The sequence below is a fragment of the Brachyistius frenatus genome, unplaced genomic scaffold (genome assembly GCF_029030835.1).
Source record: "Brachyistius frenatus isolate BFR_SWC_R1_liver_20210118 unplaced genomic scaffold, ASM2903083v1 Contig_25, whole genome shotgun sequence".
NCBI classification, from domain to species: domain Eukaryota; kingdom Metazoa; phylum Chordata; class Actinopteri; family Embiotocidae; genus Brachyistius; species Brachyistius frenatus.
The window spans coordinates 2,449,137-2,471,542 of record NW_027210624.1 but is presented as its reverse complement, the minus strand read 5'-3'; the positions used below and the strand labels follow the sequence as shown (position 1 = coordinate 2,471,542).

General features: G+C 42.8%; 1 protein-coding gene across 2 annotated transcripts in view; it reads left to right on the top strand.

The window, feature by feature from the left end:
• The window catches only part of ccny (cyclin Y), a 38,662-nt gene that overhangs the window by 1,714 nt on the left and 14,542 nt on the right, over positions 1 to 22,406 (top strand). Inside the window, exons 2-3 of one of the 2 annotated variants that reach the window (XM_069698047.1) lie at positions 20,307 to 20,381; positions 21,614 to 21,634. In XM_069698047.1, the coding sequence (XP_069554148.1) occupies positions 20,307 to 20,381; positions 21,614 to 21,634 (96 nt within the window). The remainder of the gene's footprint in view (positions 1 to 20,306; positions 20,382 to 21,613; positions 21,635 to 22,406) is intronic. The other variant, XM_069698048.1, reaches the window with a different exon arrangement.

Genomic DNA, 22,406 nt, shown 5'->3' with positions numbered 1-22,406 from the left:
CCAGAAAGGAAATCATCCCAACATGCCACCGCAGTAAGGAAATCACCGGTAATGCTTGATGAGATGTGCAGTTACCACAAATTGTGAGGCAGTAGCGGGAACCAGACTCAACGCTAGCAGCTGGAGCAAACTCAACGCACGCCATGAAAATGGCACCCAACTTGGCATCGCATCGTCTCTGTCCTCACAATGAGTTCACGTCACACAGCGCAGCCGAGCACGGCGCGTACAAATAGGGTTTGATGTCAGACAAAAATAGGTCAAATGCCACTTGGACTTTTGTTCTGTTACCGTTTCTGTGCTCTGGCAGATTTCTTCCCAAAGCTGCGTTGCTCAGTCGAAATGAGTTGCTGTAAGAAAGGCGGCCGCGCTGCGCTCCCCTCCGTGAGGATTGGGTTTCCTGGGGTTAGTGATCAGGGAAGCCTCGGCTCCGAACTGCACCTTCTTCAGCAATAATGCATGTGTGACCGGTACGGTTATTAATAACCAGCTGGATGTTTGCACTGTAAATCCCGACTGCAGCTTTCAAAAGCGCCAGATTTCTTTGCTGATGTCGACACATTTTCTGCTGATGTTTGTGATCTGGTTTCAGTGGAAGCAGGCTCAGTGAAGCTGCGAGACACACAGCCTTCTCTCCCGAGTCACTTCTCTCGGATCGCCCGGGGGATTCCGAGGCATTGGCAGGTCAGATGGGACGTGGAGTACACATTCCCTCCAGCATGTCCTGGGTCTGCTCGGGGAGGGGAGGGGAGAGGGGGAGGGGGGTGGTCCTCCCAGCGATAGCTGGACATGCCTGGAATACCTCCGCAGGAAGGAGTGCAAGGGGCATCCTAATCAGATGTCTGCTCGGCCTTAACCGTGCTGCGCTCCAAGAAACAGAGCAGCACGTTGACGTCAAGCTCGTCTCGGTGAGCGCAGACACTTTGTGAGGGAGCTCTTGTCTGGCAGCTTGTACCTGCGATCTCATTCTTTCAATCACAGCCCAAGATTGGAACACTGGCTCTGCGACTCACATTCATATCATTTTAAGCATTTGAATGGCAGAAATTAGTGGTAAAGCTGACATTTAGACCGCCACGTGACACTAGTAAAGCTTTTGTTGAAATTCATTAGGGCTTCAGCGACTAGATGATTCAATAATTAGCTTAACTAAAGGAAACTGGGAAAAGGACGGTAAATTAATTACTGTTGTTGGACAAATCAAGCAATTTGAAAACTCCAGCTCGGGCTGGACTAATCAACAATCAATTGATTCATTGAGACAGTAATCGATGATGAATGAAACCTGGCGCTTACATCCGTGTAACCCCCGTCGTCAGCGCATGTAAACTTATTGCCTCCACAGAAGGTCAGTTTTACGGTCGACTGACCTTTTGTGTTATAAGCAGTCATTAGACAAGAGGTCAAACTGGGCAACAAATCCCGAGACAGAGCTCGGAGGTGTCTCTTTCAGAATAGACAGAAGGGGAGAAGCAAAGACGGGTTTTAAGTCGGTCGGTAGTGCTTGTTTACGCAAGTCTTTAAGTCATGACCTCATGACCTGTCAGATGACCTCTAATAGCGCTCCACAGCCTGTAGGCTCCTCCGTGTCCTGTGGAGGACCTCAGCTTTGAACATATGGGGAAGTCACATATTCTCTCGCCCGGCCGTAGTGAAAGCGTGAATACAGTGTGAATAGTAAATATGGAAGGAGATCATGTGGCGCAAGGTTGCATATTTTTTCTGATAAAGGAGTTATTTAATTCATTTCAAATGATAAAGGAAGGCAGCGAGATGTATGATACTCTTTACTATAGCTGTTTTATTTGATTTTGTTTTACGAGAACCAACAGTGTGCAGCTCTGCTTCTGTTTGTGTTGTGTGTTTACTTGTTTGAGTCTGGCAGCATCGAGCTTGTGATCACAAAGAAATCAGCCATTAGAACTGCTGACAGCGATGACGACACACACACACACACACACACACACACACACACACACACACACACACACACACACACACACACACACACACACACACACACACACACACACACACACACACACACACACACACACACAGTCACTCCTCACTGAGCAGCCTCCTTCATAAGGTATGAGAGGGTCCTTCAAGAGGCCCCTTTCACAAATCAGCAGCGTGATCTGATTTTCCTGAGCAATTGCTCGCAGTCTTGCTGTTTGTTTTCATTATAACTCAAACACCAATCAGACATGAAGAAGCTGGAGATTCACGAGTCTCCATTTAGGCCTGTTTGCGTTCAGTCTGTCGCGCTGCGACGGTATTTTTATAGCCGTGACCATCCTGTGGCACAGATGTGACGGTGTCAAGTCAATCAGCTGTCTACTGGCGTGATAAATCCATGTGGACAACCACGGATACACGGGCCTGAAGGGTGGATGAGTTGTATGGTGGCGATGCAGAGGTTAAGACATTGATTCCCAACGGGAGGAAATCTCTTGCTCTGCAGCTGGAGTTGTTCGACTGGTGGTTGGTGTGGTCACTGAGTGGATTTCATTCAAGATGCAGCTTTCCAGTTTAAATGCATTTAGTATGAAAAATGCATAGTTAGTTAAATAAAGATGTGTGTTTCTGAAGTCTGTAATAGTGGCCTTTCTGGATGTAGTCAGCCAGTGGCAGTGATGTGGCGATAAAGACTTTATCAGCATGACTTCACACAGCATAAAATAGCCCTTTACATTTTTGTCTTAACAATTTTTTAAAGAATTAATATCTGCATTGAGCGCACTTTAACTAATCTTGAATGTCAGTAAAAGGAAACAGAAAAACAATGTCCCAAATGTCTTGATCATAAGCACATTTTCACTGGTGGAATTTACTGGAATTTTGCTTCTTTTTTTTTTTTTTTTTAATCAATTATTTATTGTCTGTATGTGGCCCAGACCTTTTCTTAGCTTTCTTAGAAATCAAACCTACTCGCTAAAACTCATTGTTTTCAATATTCGGAATAGGAAACTTTCTGTTTGAAGTAAAACAAATAAAAGAGGTAAATGTTGGACATGCTGATCAGAGATCAGAATATCGCAACGTCATCTGCACGCATCTCAGCTCAATACAAATTCGGTTTACTGCCGCCGCAGCCGAAATACAGAGATGGACATTCGGCGCCACTACAAGATCTTCCAAATCAACAGCTGAGCTATTTTGATCAGAACATGATCAGAGGACATTTTGATGTCATATTGCTGCACAGTAGCTCTGAGTAAAGGTAAAACCAGGCTACTCGTGATGTCCCAGATATTACCGAGAAAAGACGGAAATATGGCAGACGAAGCAGATGGATCTCTCGCCCTGTTTGGGTTTTACTTACCGCAGACATCTGTAAATGAGCGATGGCTCCAGGCCCAGCATTCGTCTCTGTCTCATCAGTGTTAAAGTTAGTTATTTCTGGAGCCTACACACACATATTGATGAGTCTTGCTTGCAGGCTAATTGAAATCTGGACATGGATTATTCATGCCTGGTTGATGAGCCTGGGGAGTCTCCTCACTACAAATTCCAGACGAGTTGACCTACATCTACATTGTATGATTCGGTTTTATTTTGGTTGTCGGTGAGTTGAAAGATGCTCCTAATTGTGTCCGGATTTGCAATGTCCTTTGTTAAAGTGTACGCATTTAAATGTACTTTTCGCTGACAGTGCTCTTTACCCATGTATCTCACAGCCAGTGCTTTAATGCAGAGTTTTATATCTGACGATTAGCATAATTACAAACGAGCATTATTCAAAACTTTATCTGAGTAATGAGTTAACAAGACATCTTAGACCAAGAAATAATACTTGCCTAAATCCTGGTCAAGGATTTGATTATTTAAGGGCGAATGGGTTCATGTGAATCTTTTTGGAGCGTGAACTAACTCCCTCCATTTTAGTTTTTCGATCTCCTTTTTCATGTTTATTTTACCAGGTTTTAGTTACAATGGAAGCAAAGCTGCACCGAACAATTCATTTCATCATCTATTAATCTGACAATTTCTTACTTTCTCAACTGATTTAAAGTATTGTGTATACATTTTCAGAAAATAAGGTGAGAGCAGTTCCCTAAAAGCCCAGACAGCTTCAAATTGCCGGTTCATGTTATAAATCCAGATTTCGTTCATTTGCAACCCTCGAGGCTTTAGGAGGCTTTCAGGGACTCTCCAGAGTTGGACGAGGGAGAGTTGATCAGGTGGTTGTACAACTATATGTGTGTATATATATATATATATATATATATATATATATATTTTGTGAAAATCAACCCCGGGCCATTAAAATGGTCGACAGCGTTTAGTCTATCACGTTTTGCAATATCGTGTTCAATGGCATTGCAATTAAAGTGTCCAGTGAACTCTGAATGTTTACAATGGATGATGCAGCCATTCAGTTTGCTCGTGTTTTTCCTGTCAAAATGACGTCGGCAGCTCAAGTCTTACATCTAAAGGGACGAGCTGCGACTCCTTTATTAGAAGCTGGAACAGCAGAACATCTGTTTTGCTTCATTATCATGTTAAATGTTCGTACAGGAAAAAAAGTGTTCAACGGATTTTTAACGTTGAGGGAGATATGTATGTTAATTAGCTGAATTTCATCACATGATATCTCATCACATGACTTTGATATTTGACTCTTTCAGTCATAAACAAACACATTAATGTGAATTCACTTTGTGAATTATAATTAGCACGTAAAGCATTTCGCTTAACGGTAAAACAAATGGTGGATACTGAAGCAGAATGTTGGCATGTCCATCACTCAGCTGTTAAAATGAACAAGCAGTGTTTGTACGTGAACCATCTCAGGAGGACCAGAAAACAAATTCTGACTACATGTTGATGAGCTGTCCACAACCCGAGCAGCAAGTGTCCCATTTCAGCACCAGCCTCCTTCTCAGAGTTGAAATCTGACAGATTAACTGTGTATCCCCACTTTTACAGACGTTTAACAGTTTCTTGGAAATAAATCAATCATGAAAGGTACATTGGTGAACAGTTTGGTTTTTAAATGTGACATTTGATGGGTGTGGTTCTCATGTATATTTTATTATATTGCTTAACTTTTCAAAACAGTAATCTCAGGTAAATTTGGATGGTGAAAAGCATTGTGGGAAATGTAGGACACTGAAATACGCAACACAGGTTCAGCAACTGGTTAAAAAAAAAGAAAAGGGGGTGCAAATAGTATCACAGATCACCAAAATGATCATAGGAAAATGCGTTTGAGTGGATTAATGGATTTGGAGCCACGAAGGACAGTAGCTCCTGAAAATGTGTTAAACTGTCTTGTATTTAGTAATTTAATCTACTCTGAATCTGTCTTGACTGTCAACACTCTCCTCTGCTGTTTCGTTCATTTCTTTCTTCTGGTTGTTGTAGATCATCAATTTTTCTTTCAGTCAGTATCAATATTGTGAATATTGAGTCCAACCACATGATGCGATTCCCTGCATCTGTGCAGACACTGACGTCGGGTCTTTGCCAGTTGTGACCGATCCACATTACAGGTTCTTTGTCGTTGCCGTTATAAAAAGTCTGAGTTTGCTCTGTCGGTTAGTCACGACAGGCTGCACACTCTGTATGAAGTTCAACAGAAATCCCTGGCTCTTCGTTACTTTATATAAAACGGCCCCCTTGGAGCTCCACGCAGAAAAAGAGAACTGAAATGTAATGAGTAATCAGTGTCGGCAGAAACCCGATCATCAGTAGAAAAGGTGCAACATGTTTTAAGCTTTTCAAACATACTTATTATCATGTTAAAATAAAATAATAATAATAAAAAAACATTAACCACAGTTAATTTGGCATTTGTCTTTAGAAGTCTCATGAAAAAAAAAGAAGTTTTTGCCATAATTTGTCAAATTGGCATTACAAATCATATTTGGCCGCCTTAAAAAAAAAAATCTATTTGTGCCAATAGCTTTGTATCAATATTGATTTATCTCTAACACAGATGCAATATTTTTGCTGAGTCTTGGTGTTTCTCTGGCCTGCTCAGAGCTCCATCTAGTTCCACCGCAGTCTTTGTGCTGGGATGTCTTCTCCCTTTTGCAGTTTCTCTAATCGCATCTGCACCACCGTCTCTGGGTTATCTTATCAGTGCAGAGTATTCAGCTGTGTTTATCCAGGGTTAGTGGCTTCACAGTCAGGCCTTGCATCATATTCAGAAAGCTCAGACACATGCTGACTCGTGGCAGCTGAGCTGTTCGACTCATTCCTGTACTATAGCATCACAGTGGGAGACGACGTGGTTCCAGGGGCTTTAAGTAAATGCAACATGCTGCTGGTTTGTTTGGAGACGCAGTCATTTGTGATTTAGTCAAGAATTTCAGCCTAAAAAAATATTTTTAATCAGGTTGGAACACTTGCAGCCGTCTTTTGTTTACCACATTGTTATCGGTGTTTATCAATGTCTGACAGGACGGCAACAGCACTTGGCTGTCAACCTTTCAAGCATAAGAGCTGCATCAACCGGTAAAAAGCCCAGGTGATTGGGACAGACTGTGAGAGTCTGTGTGATTGTGCTTCACAGGAACCATTCATCTACTTGACCACTTCTTATTTCAGCTGGAAGCCTTGCAGTCACTCTAAAGGAATAACAAATCGTTTCAGAGGGAATGGTTTTCACTTTAAAAAACAAATGAAGTGATTCACAGTGCTAATGAAAATGCAATTTCCTGCGACAATCTCATCGTTTGGCTTGACTTGGCCTTCGCGTGGGAAGATGAATCTTCAGCCCACCAATTACCTGCTCGCACGTTTGCCCACAGTGCTGCTGTCTCCTGAGAAATTCACGTTGTAATGGTTTCCCGCCAGTTCTGATGAAGAGAAGGGAGGAAGCCTCCGGATCACTAGTCAGAGCTACTCATTAAAATACGAGTATGTGCGGCTGTGCACACAAAATTGCGTTTTCAACGCTCCCGCGGGCCTTTTCACACCTGACGGTATCATGTATCTCTTGGCTGATCTGATCACAAGTCGACAGCTCAAAGTACGTCAGGTCACACCTGGAATTAAAATTAGTCTTTACATCCATCTGGAGCGACTTCTTCTGATCAGTAGGGTTGCGTAATACTATTCCAGTAGTCATTAAACATATTTGATATTGGCGTAGTCCCTTTGTTTTTCTTTACTGGCGCCTGGTAGTAATGCCTTGCTACTGCCAGAGAGGCCTTAATTCACCTAAAAGCTGTTTGACACCTACTGAAGCCACTAAGCAACAAAAAGAGACGTCAAATATTGAAAAGTAGTTTTGCTTGAAACGCTCATTTCTAGTGATAAGATCTCACTTTCCCCTTTATGTGCAAATAAAGACAAACGCCACATAAAGAAACAAGTAACTAAATGTGTAAATTTTTTCCGTTTGCAGAGCCCAAATGTTTTAAGTGGTGGGAGGCAGCAATGCACTTCCTGCGCCTTATTTGCCAGGAATTAAAAGACAATTGTCACGCAAATGAGTGCATGCTTCTACTCAGGCAGAGGATGGCGATTTAGTAAGCGGTCCTGCAACGTAGCCCAGACCACCTTCGGAGGTACTCAGAGCGGTCCACTTTCAACCGATTCATTCAAGACGTGTCTTTGAACAAGGCCGTGGTTGTTGTTGTTGTTGTCGCTATCACACGTCTTGACAGCTACAGTGTGAAATCCTGGAGAATGTGTGTTATTACTGGAGTATTGACAATTCAGGTCTCCAACCAGTAGATTGTGATCTACCAGCTACATTAAGGAGCTCTTGGAGGGAGAAAAGGTTGGAAACCCTCTGGTTTAGTTCAAAAGCAGCGCGTCTATATTTGTAAAGTAGTGCTGCTATTGTGAGAAAACCTTGAAACTATTTTCCTTGTACCTGGATTTCCATAGTGATTATATACAAATCTTGTGGTTGTATATATTCAGGATTATGAAATGCTTTGCAGAATTTCCCTAATGCTTTTTAATCACAATAGAATTGCCAATTTCTTTCTTCAAACTGATGTAACATTCACATTTTGGAGATGGATAATAAATGACATGTATTTTTCATGAGGTTGTACGCAGTTGACAAAAGAAAAAAAAAATCAGAGTTGTAGAACAGAATTAACCCTCGATGTTAATGAAGTCATCCTCAGCTAATGGAGGGAAGAAAGATGACAAAGGCATGTGTACATGGAATGTCAACATTTATAAAAGCTAATGGGCAGACGACCTGTTGAAGTCGACGTGGTCCAACCACGTCCTCTCAGCTATTATTGGGTGTGTTTGAAGTCAGTGCTGCTCCTCTGGGAATACAAGGAGCTTGAAAATGGGTTTCCTCTGAACATTCTGATCAGAGCAAGCTGATACTGCTTGAGAGAAAATAGATATCCAGGATTTGTGCAGTGGAATTGCTCAACCTCGGTTTGTTTTGGTTTGTGCTGTCAGAGTGTTAAGCTCGGGCTTTTGGGAGATGGCTGGGTAGCGAAGCGTGGGAATGCCAATAGCCTGCGTGATCCAAGTCTTCATTCTTCATTTTATCGCTCGGAGCGTATTCCCCATATCCAACTTGTCGAGCTTCTTGGGCTTCTTGCAAGCAGGATGAACAGAAATCTGTGAATGGCTGTGGTTGAGTGTCCAGCAGGTTCCCTTCAGTGCTCTTGAATGGTATAATCAGAAATCAGCCTGAATAATGCAGTCTGTCTGTTTGCTTGCTGAAGTGCGGCTTTCAACTACATGCATGCTTGGGAACGAGACCCGGTGGCAATTAGATGTGGAGTTTGGGAGCTTAAGAGATCATTTGGGCTCAGCTGTCAGGAGGCCACTCGAGTCACTGGCACATTTGGGAAGATAGAATGAGGCAGACTGGTTGTGTCGCAATGAACAAAGAGGACAGCCGCACTCAAACGCTACACGTCATGCTCACAGGGTTCGTCTTTGTGACCATGTTTGACCTTACTGAGCTCTTCACAACAGGATCTGAAGTAGAGGTTTGCATTTATTACTCAACACCCTATTCTGACGGGACAGAGCGAGTCCAGGCCCTGAAGTCCTTGAGAGACAAGTCTCAGATGGTTTGTTAAAACTAATTACTATTATTAATGAACTCCAGAGAAAACTGTCTACATTATGCTCTTACTTTGTCTTCAGTGGTGCACTAATTGGTTTGTGAAACAAAGACTTCCTGCTCAAATCGAGACCAGCCTGATAAATAAGCACCGTTTTTACTTGCCTCAGAATCTACATTGATTCAACTTCAAATAATTTGTGTGCTCGATAACTTCCGCTCTTTTCAATTAATGTCCTACTGTCAGTTTATACTGTATCCAAATAAGAAAAATAGGTTCAACCATTAACATTAATTAGAATGTTTTATTTAAATGAACAGAATTTTCCGTTACTGGAGAGAAAAAACACATTGAATGAACAACATTGTTTTAAGTTTTTCACTGCAGTTGAAATGTCCTCGAGCAAGACACTTAATCCTTAAAGTGTTCCTGTGAATCCAAACAGTCATTAATGGAGAAGATGATGCATTTATACCAGATCTAATGTTTTTTAATAAAGCAGGAGAAAATGAACTCTGCAAACAGCCTCACTCAAGAAAAGGACACGTTTTTGCATTAAGTGACTGAAAAGAAATCCAATGAGAGAAAATGTACACATGAATATGTTAATTTTTATGACATGAAATCAGCCCTCCAGCTGCTGCATTTACACTTCCTGCATATAAAGTTGCATAATTATTTTTTTCCCCTATAAACATTACTCCCTTTCTTAACCAGTAAATTGTAATTCACAGGTAACTGATTGACAGTGGAGCCTCTCTGCAGGAGAACACTATATTACCCATTCATTTAATGTCATATTTAAAAAAACTGCATTTAGAAATGAAGTGACAGTTTACAAGTAAAAACGTATTTATCTTCACTCAGGTTTAACTCGGATTGAGAAACAGGAATAACATATAATATATATATGAGGCAGATATTTTCATAGTAGTGTAATGGTGAGGGAAAAAAAAAAACTGCTTGCAAATGATGTGGGCCTTCATGTGACCTCCCTGTAAGGCTAACTACAATCATATGACGCTCCCTTGTAGAGGAAAAAAAACGCTAGAGATGATTCTGAGGGTAAAGTAATGAATGAAGCCTTGTTGTTTGTGCCGTCGGGATAACTGAGCCCACAGTCATCAGATGAGGCCTCTGGAGTCGTCGGGGTGTGATTTGGAGAGCAGGTGCAGCGGTGATTACATGCTGCTGATTGGCTGTTGGAGGTTGACCTTGGATATCAGTGTGTCACAGTAACACCTGACAGGCAATACAGTGAACAACCGATAGCTCGATGGGGCGTAATGGGTCATTGCAGTGGTTCGCTTCAGTGTGATTACACTTCAGCTAATTTGCCAGCTGTTAATGCTCATCATGAGGGATTGTAGTCTTTTTATTTTTGCCTGTTCATTTCAAGTTTTTATAAATCTCTAGTTCAGTTTTTTGGGGTATTATTTGAAGGTAGAATTCATTTTCTAAACTGCTCGTTCATTTAGTGGTCACCTGTCCAAGCACACATTGTGCAAGAAGCCAGTCTGTCAACAAACCAAACATCTATGTGTGTGTGTGTGTGTGTGTGTGTGTGTGTGTGTGTGTGTGTGTGTGTGTGTGTGTGTGTGTGTGTGTGTGTGTGTGTGTGTGTGTGTGTGTGTGTGTCCTAAAGTCTCTGTGCATCACTGGAATACCACCGTTATTCTTGTATGTTTGTTGGTGTTGATCTTTTGCATTTGTGTAAATGTAATGTAGTCTGTGGGTATGTGGATGCATCGATGCCAACATTTTCCAGCATGCATGTGTTGTGTGTGGAAATGTCAACAACAGGCGGAGTATGACAGAGCTTGGCACAGATGGCCTTCCTGTCATCCCCGCCCGGCTCCTTCCACAGCTTGACACTGGATAAACCTCAGTGTGAGAGGGAGAGAGAGGGAGGGAGAGAGAGGGAGGGAGGGAGAGAGAGCGAGAGAGAGAGGGAGAGAGAGAGAGGGAGAGAGAGGAAGAGAGAGAGAGAGAGAGAGAGAGAAAGAGAGAGAGAGAGAGAGAGAGAGGGAGGGAGAGAGAGAGAGAGAGAGAGAGAGAGAGAGAGAGTGAGGAAGAGAGAGAGAGAGAGAGAGAGAGTTTGGATTAAACAAGAAGCTGAGAGGAGCATACCATGGTGGCAGGCTACTGCATCACACCCGAACATCTCACTGATGACAAGTATCAAGATATCTTGATTTAAAATGGCTCCACTTTGAGTAAGATGTGTTGTTATATAAGAGCTGCTGGATCGTGGGTTCTCTGATCTGATTCCTTTACATTCAGACTGAAACCCAGCGAAGTAGTCTGCCCGCTCTGTTGCCTGCTGACACAGGGATATTTTCAGATGTTTTTCCAAGGTGGTCAATGGCCTGAGAGGAACTTGGGGTCACGTTGTATGTAACATCTCAATCCCCCTGCCGCATTCCTTTGTTGTTGAATTCCTCCAGTCCTGTTTCACCCCATTTGGCTGTTTCTCTCCTCAGTGTCAGTTGGACTCCATGTCAGTGTTTTAGTCGTACCTCCACTGGTGTGTGTGTGTGTGTGTGTGTGTGTGTGTGTGTGTGTGTGTGTGTGTGTGTGTGTGTGTGTGTGTGTGTGTGTGTGTGTGTGTGTGTGTGTGTGTGTGTGTGAGAGAGTCATGACTGTGAGAATGTACATGTTTATCTGGCTACACGTGTCTGCTCCTAAAGACACGTGAGGAGTTTTAAAGTCATGACCAATCTTCAACATGTGTTTCACTTCACTACTCTGTGTGCTTTTTCTTTTGTGCTGTTTTACCAAACTGACCGTTACCACAGATACGAACTCCCAACAGCAACAGCAGCAGAGTTTTTTTTCACTGTATTCCCCCGAACACCTCCACACAGCAGAAGTCCTGTGATTCAGATGTAATACTGGCGTTGTTTGTCTTTCTGTAAACAGGTTCCAACTCGGGATGGGTCACAAATTCAGAATGTTCGAATAGTCGTTTTAATCTCCAAAATCGATTAGTACACGAGACTTTCTTTCTTCCTTATTAACCTTTTTTTTTTTTTTTTTACAAAAAAATGCACATAAACGTACATTGGTAGAAGAATAACATGCTGCTTTCAGGGGTCGGCAGCTTCGCAGGTAAAGATGTTCTGGTGTTAGATGTCCCGGTGCGAACACGGGGAAACATGCCACAGCCGTCAGAAAGTTCTGCGTGGAGCTCCTTCAAATCATTAAATACCGACGAGGTGCGCTGCAAACCGTGCAGGCAGCGAACATACAAGCGCACTTATTTCAAAATCAAATAGGTCGGAGCCAATTGCGAACAGTAGTTTTGCGTGAAATGGCCATCGCTAGATCCAACACCGTTTGTTCCCTTTCTGTCTGAAACATTGACTCCTTGTCTCCGTCGGCGGGGCGTTCACATCAAGATGTTCATGCAGTGTCAGGAGACGAAGTATCGGAGGCATCAGCAAGCACAATACGACTCGGCAGCAATTAGTACAGTACATCATACAAGCGGGGGGGGGGGGGTAGAGCAAGAAAAAGGCAGCGAGCCCGGCTGTCGGTCTCTGCCTTTGATGGGCCTGCCTCTGCCATCTGAATCGTTTCAAGCCAGCGTTGCCTAGTAACGGCGAGCAGAGGATGCGAGGGCTGAGAGAGGGAGAGAAAGACGGAGGGTGGGTTTATAGCGCTCAGCCGGGTGCAGCGTAAATGAGTCCTCTCCCTGCTCATGGACTCTCCAACCCCGACGTACTTGCTTACTTGCTCGCACGTCTCACTCCGCATCTCTCCTTTTCTTGCACGGCATCTGTCACACACACGGATCACACCGAGAAATCAAATAATCACCCTATTTGAACACAATCTCTTGGCTCGGAAGTTGGTTAAATGGCAAACCATCTTTGCGTATGTGGACCTCACGGTTTGAAAATCCGTTTGACATGTGGCATCTGATAACTGCAGCTCCCGTCTGCCGACTCGCGACAAAGCATTAAAGTCGGTTTATATCGGCGCTACATGGGATTCGCATCCTGCACAATCATGCTTTGTAAAAGTGGAGTAATGTTCTGAACTGCTCTGCTCTCATTTATTCGTATGTTTTCTGACTGAAAGAGGAGAGCATCTGAGTTTTGATGTCTCGCTTTGACAACATCTCATGTAATGCTGCTCAGGTTGCTTAAATGAACTGATAGTGTCATCAGCTAATGGGCAACTTTCAGTCTTAATGTCATCAAATGATTCTTCAGTTTTAATGCGTGGCCGCTACACAGATGGGCAGAGAATTGCTGATGGATTGTCATTACAGTAAACTTAACTGTCAGACTTAAGTGCTTCGAAAAAAAAAAAAAAATGAGTTACTGGCTCTGTTAAATGAAATTCCGATAAGTATTTGCAGTGTAGTCGCTCTCTCTCCTTGCCATTTCATTTTTTTTGTATTTTATTTGTTTAATCTCCATCTGTATGGCCTCCCAGCATCAATCCCTACGATCGTATCTGTCCCCATATATCGACATAGCTTTCTAACATCTGTTTAGAGGTTTGTGTTGGAAACCATGATTTTTGTTCAACAGCTTTTTATGGTGCTTTTAGTGCTTTCGCCGGGAACAGTTTTTCCAATCTCCTCGCTCTTCTTCCCTCCTCTGTGCTGTTTCATTTTAGCGTCACCTAATTACTGCCATCTGTCAAGTACACCAGCGCTGCTCCACACCGTACACATCGGTGTACAAGTACACTGCCTGGTAATCACTGGAACAAATCCCAGTGATGGATTGTTGTAATTTTGAGCTGGTTGGATGCTTTAACGTAGTCGCGCAACGCAAAGGCTCCATTTTTATTGGAGGTCCTCGCAAGTTCTTTCCTCTTGTGAGTTCAGGATGTTTTCTCGTCTCCAGACATGACACGACCTGCAGGCACACAGGAGGTCTGCTGTGTGTGTGGTTGGAATTGTTTTTTGTTTTTTTTCTATTCATAATAAGAATAATATAATGATAAATCATTTATGTGAAAAACACAGTTTTTATTGCATATATTGGAGTATAGATTTTGGTTTTAATAAACTCTTCTACGTGATCTTGCTTCTACCAAAAACATGAACAGTAACCTAATTCGATCGGGTGTTTGTTTTTTTTTAATTTTGACTTATTGATTTCAGTCAACTTGAAATTCTTTCTGCGACACACAAGCCAGTGACGCAGCTCATAATGTCCACATTGTAAACATTCGTTGGTCCTTCTTTTTCGGTGCGTGGCCTCGTTCTTCTCCGCCACAGGCTGAAACATACGGACTGAAACCTTTGGATGGATTGCCGTCTAAGACGATATCTAGTCTCGTACCACGGTATCGATATGATATCGATGTATTGGCCAGCCCCGTGCTGGAGTCGTGGGAATATGTTTTCTGTGAATTCTTTCCAGCTCATTCCCCTCCATCTTGTCGCTGTTGTGTTTTCTTTGATAAAAGCTCAGCTCTCCTCCTCCGAGTCTGCAGCGCTGCACAGGGTTTGACAGAAGTCGGAGATCAATGGTAGGAGCTGAGAGGTGGTTGGATCTGTTGGAAGGAGCCGTGACGGCGCTGCTGGGGTTTGTTCTGCTGCCCTGTGTGTGTGTTCATGTCTGTTAGTGGAGACGGAGCTAAAAGGAGAGTGAGTCATTAAGCATCAGCCTTTCATTCACTTGGTTTCCCCATTCATGTAACTGCTTTACAAGCTCTCCCTGTCGGTTTGATGCCCGGAAATGTGGCAGCAAATCAACCAGCGAACAAAATGAATCAATTTTAGTGCACGGCAAAGATTTACAGCAGGTAGTAAAAAAAATTGGTCTGATTTGTAATTTCCTCAACACTGAGAGGGAGTCCTGACGGTGGCAGATGGATAACATGTTTAATTTTTTATTTTTTTTATTTTTTATTTTTTATCTATCTCCGAGATGGTCTAACCACTGCTGCTTTATGTTTATCCTGCTCCCTCTTATCACACAGTGTTGAAACACAGCAGCTGTATTGTAACGTGATACAGCGGTAAACACCGCAGCTCAGATAATTCACTTTCAGAGGTGGGGTGGTTGAAGCCACAGTGGAGCTCATAATAAGTTACCGTCCATGTTCTCTCTGCTGTCTGCAGAGTGTTTCGTTGTCCAAAGGTGAGAGCCCCTTCACTGTCAGCGCACTTTCACATCCTCTTAGTTATTCACGAACAATGCCCGGCGAGTGCGGTGGTAGCTGTGCACTCTCTTTTAGATTTCTCTCTTTCTGTGTCATTGAGGGCCAATTCACGGCACCATGTGGTGCAGCGTTCGTAAAGTTTGCGCTTTACTTAAGAGGCTGTTTTCCACCGGAAACTACCGGAAGATTCCAGGTAAAACAGGAGTTAAATTCAGTGCGCTAGCAGCAGTTTGTGCTAAGAAGTGATTATAAAGAGGCCAAATCATTACTTACCGGTGGTCAAAGAAGCTTGCATCATTTCCAACACCACCAAAACAGTGAATTGAAGTAACGGGAATATTCACAGCTACAACCACACAACACTGGCTTCCTTTTAACACACCATTACAAGATGTGCTGTGTGCTTCCTATCTTAAGCATGTGGGCGTACTGATTGAGAGCATGCTGTTGACAGCTGGACCGGGCCATGCTGCGCCATCTGGATCCCCTCGGGCTGGCACCTCAGCGGGGCAGCCAAAAAACAGCAAAGGGCCTTCGTGTCTGGACTGCTGTTGCATCCCGAAGCCACCCTCGGAGGGCATGTGGGCAGAGTGCCAGCTAACCGCTAACAACAGTGATAGATATACTGTTTATACACATATTCCTGTTCACAGCATCGCAGCTCTATAGAAGGCATCGTTTTCCTCCTTGTTGTGCGTTTACGGCTTTTTTCCTGCTGCAAAATGGGGCTCAGGTGGCTCAACAGTCATCTGCTGGACCTCCACAAATTGTCAAAATAAAAGAAGATTTCACCAGCTTCTAAAGAGATGTCACAGACTACAGCTTCCCGTTCCCTTCTGACTCTGAATTTAAATAAGATGGCAGGAAAACAATATTTAAAAAATGTCGCATATACGATTGGATTTATTTTGTCATTATTATTCCGAGTGATTTAAAAATGACAGGAATAGACTGTTGTACATTTATGGTTATTTTTTTTTCTCTTAAATAAATATGTTGTGTTCTGTGCTGTGAGCAAACAGCACAAAACACAGCTGCTAACTGCGATGCTGTGGAAGAGACAAAATATAGCTTTATGTTTGATGCTTTTAGATCTTTCTTAAAGAAGGCATCAAAGACTTTCAAAAAGACTGTAGTTTCTGTCGGATACGATGTGTAATTTACAGTTCAAGAAGAAGTGCTTGGGGATAGACAGTTGGTAGTAATGGCAATGTTTGAATGGAGGTACTTCATATGATGCAAAAAAAACCAAAACATTTTAAGGGACAAGTTTGAGATGAATGTAAAAATATTGTACTTAACACGACAAATGTCATCCTCTGGGAAAGCCTGTACAACATGTCACTAATAAAACAAACAAACAGTAAAAACGCACACTTATTCCCTGTTTTGTGCCGACTCTCGGGCAGACTTGGGAAAGCGGCACACTCAAAACTCAAAATTTCAGCCAACTGTCTTCCTTTATATCCACTAAATTACACATCAAATATACTCAGAAACGATCTACAAAATGAATCATGCATTTGAGGTTTCTCAGCAACCTCTCCAGTTGTTGTGAAGATATTGAGCAGTCCTCGTCATTGGGTGACAACATTGCTCACAGCTTACTGATATATAGTATATGAAGAGATATTAAAAGAACTTTCCCTCCGTGTAAAAAAAAAAAAAAAAGATGGTTAGTTCCCTCATAAATCTTGTGGACCATCACGTCCTCCGATCCTAGCCTCTATTTATTATTTCTTGACTGTGCAGCCTCACTCCACAGTCCCTGACAGGACAACGCTCAGATAATAGATTTCCTCCTCTGGAATAGCCCTTTAGCTTGCAGTGGCGAAACAACTGAAGTGTATTCATTTATCAGAGGAGAAATACGGGAGGAGGAGCGGCGGCTTATGGCTTTGTTACTGCCCTTCATCTTTCTGTCTTATAGGTGCTTTCTGTAGGGATTTTTTTCTTTATACATCCCTGGCTTAAATCCACACACTGACCTGTTCCCTCCACTCTTTGTCCAGCCCGCCTCCCTAACAATGAGTAACCGCCACCCCTTGCTTCATTTCCTCTCCACTTCCTGAAACGCAGGAAGTTGGGTGCTTTCGTCTCCCCCAGGTCGGCGAAATGGGGGAGAGGACCCTGAGAGGGAGGAACCACACCAGAGGTCATCGACACCGGCCATAGTGGGGGACACACCCTTCGTCTGTGGATAGAGTCAACTTCCTGTCTTAGAAAATATGACACTTTCTGGAGCCAAGAAAGAAGTTTTACTTTCCAAATTATATTCGTGTGTTTTTTTTTTTATTTTTTTTTTTTAAGTTATCCTATATCCTGGCTCCAATGGTTGTTCAAATGTCTTACCCCATTGTGCACAGTTTCGGCTTTCAGCTTTTATTTGTGACTGACGTGTTGCGGATGTTTGTGTTTGTGTGTGTGTGTGTGTGTGTGTGTGTGTGTGTGTGTGTGTGTGTGTGTGTGTGTGTGTGTGTGTGCGCGCGCGCGCTGACTGCATGTCGCCACCTTTCGAGCACTGTGCAGCATCATTAACCCAACTTCAGCTCTCCTTCACTGCTCTTTACTTCTTCCCACACACCCATCTTTTATTCAGCACTGCATGTCACCTCCTCCTACATCATGCAGTGTGTGTGTGTGTGTGTGTGTGTGTGAGAGAGAGAGAGAGAGAGAGTGTCCTTTGAGGCTCTTTAAGTGGCTCTCCATCACAAAACGACAGCAGTTCAAAAGAGTTTGTACACAATAGCAGTGGCCTGCATGTGTAACCTGCAGCGTTGTGAACGAGTCTCTGTGATCTCAGGTGTTCACTGGAGTAGTTATCACTGGGTGGTGTGTTTACTGGCAGATGCAAACCAAAGCTTGACATCAACGAGGCTCCTGTCCACCATATTCAATGCTTAATTTAATGCTCTTCTCCTCCCTCACATCTTACCTACACTCCTCTCATCCACCGTTTTCTTTTCTCATATCCCTCTCGTCTCCTTCACTCGTATCATTTTCTCTCTTTTCCCTTTCCTGTCTTCCCTCCCTGTCAATCAGGTTCTCATCAGATCTGTCATACTTCCGCTCTCTCGCCCTCTTTGCCCTTTTCTCTTTCGTTATCAGCCTCTCCTTCTCTTTGTCGGCCTCTTGGCATCTGCTTCTCTTTCTCTTTATTAGTCTCTCCGGGTGTTACTTCATTCTGAGCCTTCCTGTTTCTCTGACATCATCCAAGAAACCAGGAAGCTGCTGATGGAGGCACCACCCTTTATGGTCCCGGTGTGCTTTTAATTTTAGTTTTGTCTCCTCCTGTGTATATGATGTCATTTTGTTTGTGATGTTATATCAGTGTTATCACACGTATTTCTCCTGGCTTGCCCTAAGATTTGGAAGTTAGTTAGTTTCAAACTGGAACACAACAATGATCATAACATAATGTCAACAATTGTTTCATCCAAGGTCGTTCATGATATTAAATCACCTCACCAGGCCACCATAAAGTTCCACCATGAAATCAACTTTGGAGATATAATCAGTCTAATGTTCAAACAATAGTGCTTCTGTTTCACTAACCACAGATATGATCACGATGTCTGCAGGCTCAGAATAAAAAAAAATTATTGTTTCTGATACGACAATAAAAAGTCATATTTCAGCATGTTTTGGCCTGCGGCATTTAATCAGGGCAAAGACGTGGGATGCTAATTTGATAGATACTGATATATTCACTGCAGCCATCTGCTTGGCGACGGGTTCTGTAGCTGCTTCTGTTTTGACATGTACACATCTGACAAGGGAAGGCAATATGTTTACTGCAGAAAATACATCAAAGCAAATCAGGAAAGTAGTATTTTAAGTAGTTAAGTAGATGCATGTATAGAAGGAAGAGTTTCACATCACGTGCTTTAGTTACTGAACATCATGAAAAGATTTACCTGTTGCATGAAGCACGCTTCAATTAGTTGACGTTTCCCCGTAGCATCAGATTCTCTTTAAAGTAACCTCAATACACAAGTATTTGTTGAATTGGTTAATCGGCGGAAAATAACAACAATTGTTGTTATTATTATCTATTAATCATTCAGGTTATTTCTCAAGCAAAACTGCCAGTTGTTTGTTTACCAAATTTTAAATATTGTATTTTTTGTATAGAAATAGCAAAACAAGCAAATCAATCAATGACGGAAATCCTCAATTTCTTTAGCCAGGTGATGTAATGTTTGATCCAAAGAAAAATGTATTTAAAAAACAAAAAAAAAAAACAACCATCAGAAAGTAAGCCAGAATCAAATAAATAAATGAGGGTAAACAGTTGCTCAGTGATCTGCTCATTCAACTGTAAGGAGCTCTTTAGTTTTATTGGTCCTCTTTAGGTGTTTAAATTAGATAGAAGATCACAGTCCCAAAAATTGACTATACGGGAAAACAGTTTTAAAAAGCCTGACAAAGAACTTGATGAAACTTTCAGAGCCCTCGTGGCACAGAGTTGAATCTGCAGCGGTCAACGTCAAACTCAGCAGGTCGATGTACAAATCAGCCGAGTTCATCAGCTGTCCAACATTCTCTGTGTTTTAGGCGTCGTTTATTGCAGGTTTACTTGCCAACTGCTGTTGATTGTAGGTGGTGTGTGTGTGTGTGTGTGTGTGTGTGTGTGTGTGTGTGTGTGTGTGTGTGTGTGTGTGTGTGTGTGTGTGTGTGTGTGTGTGTGTGTGTGTGTGTGTCCAGACAACGATCTCATACAAATCTATACCATTCTGCTGTGTTTTCTGCGAGCATCGATTTACAAACCACCGTTCACACGGCACCGGTGCAGCACGCTGTCGGCTGACGGATCGTTTTTCCATTTAGCTGCGATCTTTACAAGAGAGGTGTTTAACCCCTGAAGCCAATCCCACACTTTCCACTTCAACATGATGGGGTTTTATTCCACAGAAATATGATTTTGTCTGAAGAGGTTGCAAGATATCCAACAACTTAAACAGTTTGTTATTTTATTTGTCTCTCTACACACCAGAGCTGCATTTATCTGCTGCTAAAAAGATACCAGGAGGATCATAGTTCAGCCAGCGCAGCACAGGTCTCCAGCTCGTACATCAGTCTGTGTGGCTTGAAACTCTTTAAATAAAATCATCACTCTAGACTTTGCCTGTAAGACTCATATTTTCTTTCCTCTATTTTCAGATCTTCCCATGGAGTACAATCCCTCAGATCATCCGCGGGCCAGCACCATCTTCCTCAGCAAGTCACAGACTGATGGTGAGTTCTGCTCTGTTCTGTTGGCACCTTTCATTCCTCTAAAACCTATAATTGAAGCTTTCAGACTCCTTGCCTTGGAAATGGGACGGGGACTGATTTAAGTGGCTTTACTCCACAACAAAGAGGGGCTAAACACATAATATATATATATATTTTTTTTTAAATCTTTTCAGAGTAATAAAAAGTGAAGTAATGTTCTGTGTTAATGTCCCGGTTGTATTTGAACACCATCATATGGATCTGTCTAATACAAATAACTTTATACATGACCACTGAACATTGTGCATTCTCATTGGTTGGAAAGTGTGGACTAGCTTTTATTAACCAGACATTTTAAGTGGACACTAACAAAAGCAGGTGTCCACATGCCCTGACCGAATGCAGAGTACGCTACGCGGCCATGCCTGTTGGCTGTATGAGTTTATTGCCACTGATCCTCCTACGTGCGTACGTGACAGACCGCACATCAAGCAGTCAAAGTATCTTTATGTTTCAAACTCGGGCGATTGGAACATGTGCCAACTTTGTGGGAAAGCAAGCTGTTTCATTGACGCAGGGATTTGAGCTGTGAAGCTACACAAAACGTACCGTTGACCGCCATCCTTTTATCCAGCATAAAAGCTAAAAACAGGATCCTGTGAAAATGTCATAGCGGCTGTCTGTACGTCAGATTTGTGGAGACACACTGGGGTGTTTTTGATCATCTGTGGCAGGCAGAGAGGCAGAGAGACAGAGAGACCGAGAGACGGCTGGAGCCTCGATAATGACGGCGATATAGTGTTTTTGTTTTTTTGGTGATTATTTCTGCAGTTTAGACATAATCTCTTTACTTGGATGATAAGCTTTTGATTCAGCTGAGCAGTTTGTAGCCTGAAGGCGGACATATTGATCTGGTATCAGGTGCTCTTTCATTACCCTGATCGGGCTCTGATGTGAATGCCCGCTGGCCTGTGTTCCCAACATAGTGTACATAGATACAAGTACAGGAGGCAAATACTGATTTCAGTTAGTGAGATTGAAGATTCGATCCGGAAACATTTGATAAATAAAAATGTTCCCTTGAAACGTTGACCGAAAACTGCTCTCCTTCAAGACCCACAAATAGATCCACAATTATACGCATGTGCTCTTCATCACTCATGAATAATTTAACGACACACACGCAGTGAAGCCTGTTGTGAGATCTGTGCCATGAACAAAACATAGAGACAACTTGGACTTTTGTTTTTCAGTTGCTGTGTCCAACAAGCGAGGTAAGCATGTGTGTGTCCATTCCCGGTAGGCAGACTGCTTCCTGCGTGTTTGGGCTCGACTGCCCTTCATGTCGTCTCAGACTGTGTATCGTATTCTTGTTCGCGGTCCGTGTCGTCTTCTGCCAGCAGGTTACCTGCCTCTGCTGCTGATGTCGTTCTTTATGTGTGTTTCTTCCATTGCACATGTCGGTCCATGAGATGTACCGTGAGGAGAGCGGCTGCGTGGCAGTGACCAAGCATGTAGTTCTCGGTCACTGGCGACTCACTGTATGTTTAATATCAGCAGTGTTTTGAAAAATCTCGTCTTTCGTGATCCGAAAACCAAAGAGCCAAAAAAAACTGATTTGAAAAAAGCATCAGACATTGTTTTGAAGAATATTTAATGTGTCAAATGTGTAATTACTGACGGCATGTTTCATGAACTCATTCAGAAATCTCTGTGCTCAGGATTATTGTTTTTCCACCGAACTATGCAGCCCTAATGATGACGTAAAGAGGCCGCCGCTTGTTGCTAGAAAGCAGCGCAAACAGTCCCGACTGCTCAGCGGGAAAACATGTGCATTAATACGAGTGTGCGTTCGTGTGTCAGAGAGGTCAAATACAAATGTGTGTGTCTGTCTGTGTGTCTGTGTGTCTGTGTGTCTGTCTGTGTCTGTGAGATTCTGCTCTCTCCATCTGCTCCAGTTTGCTGTGCGAGCGATCCTTCCCCCCCTTGTGTGTTCTGCTAAATCAGAGCGAACATACAGTACATGCATAAACTGTTGACACACAT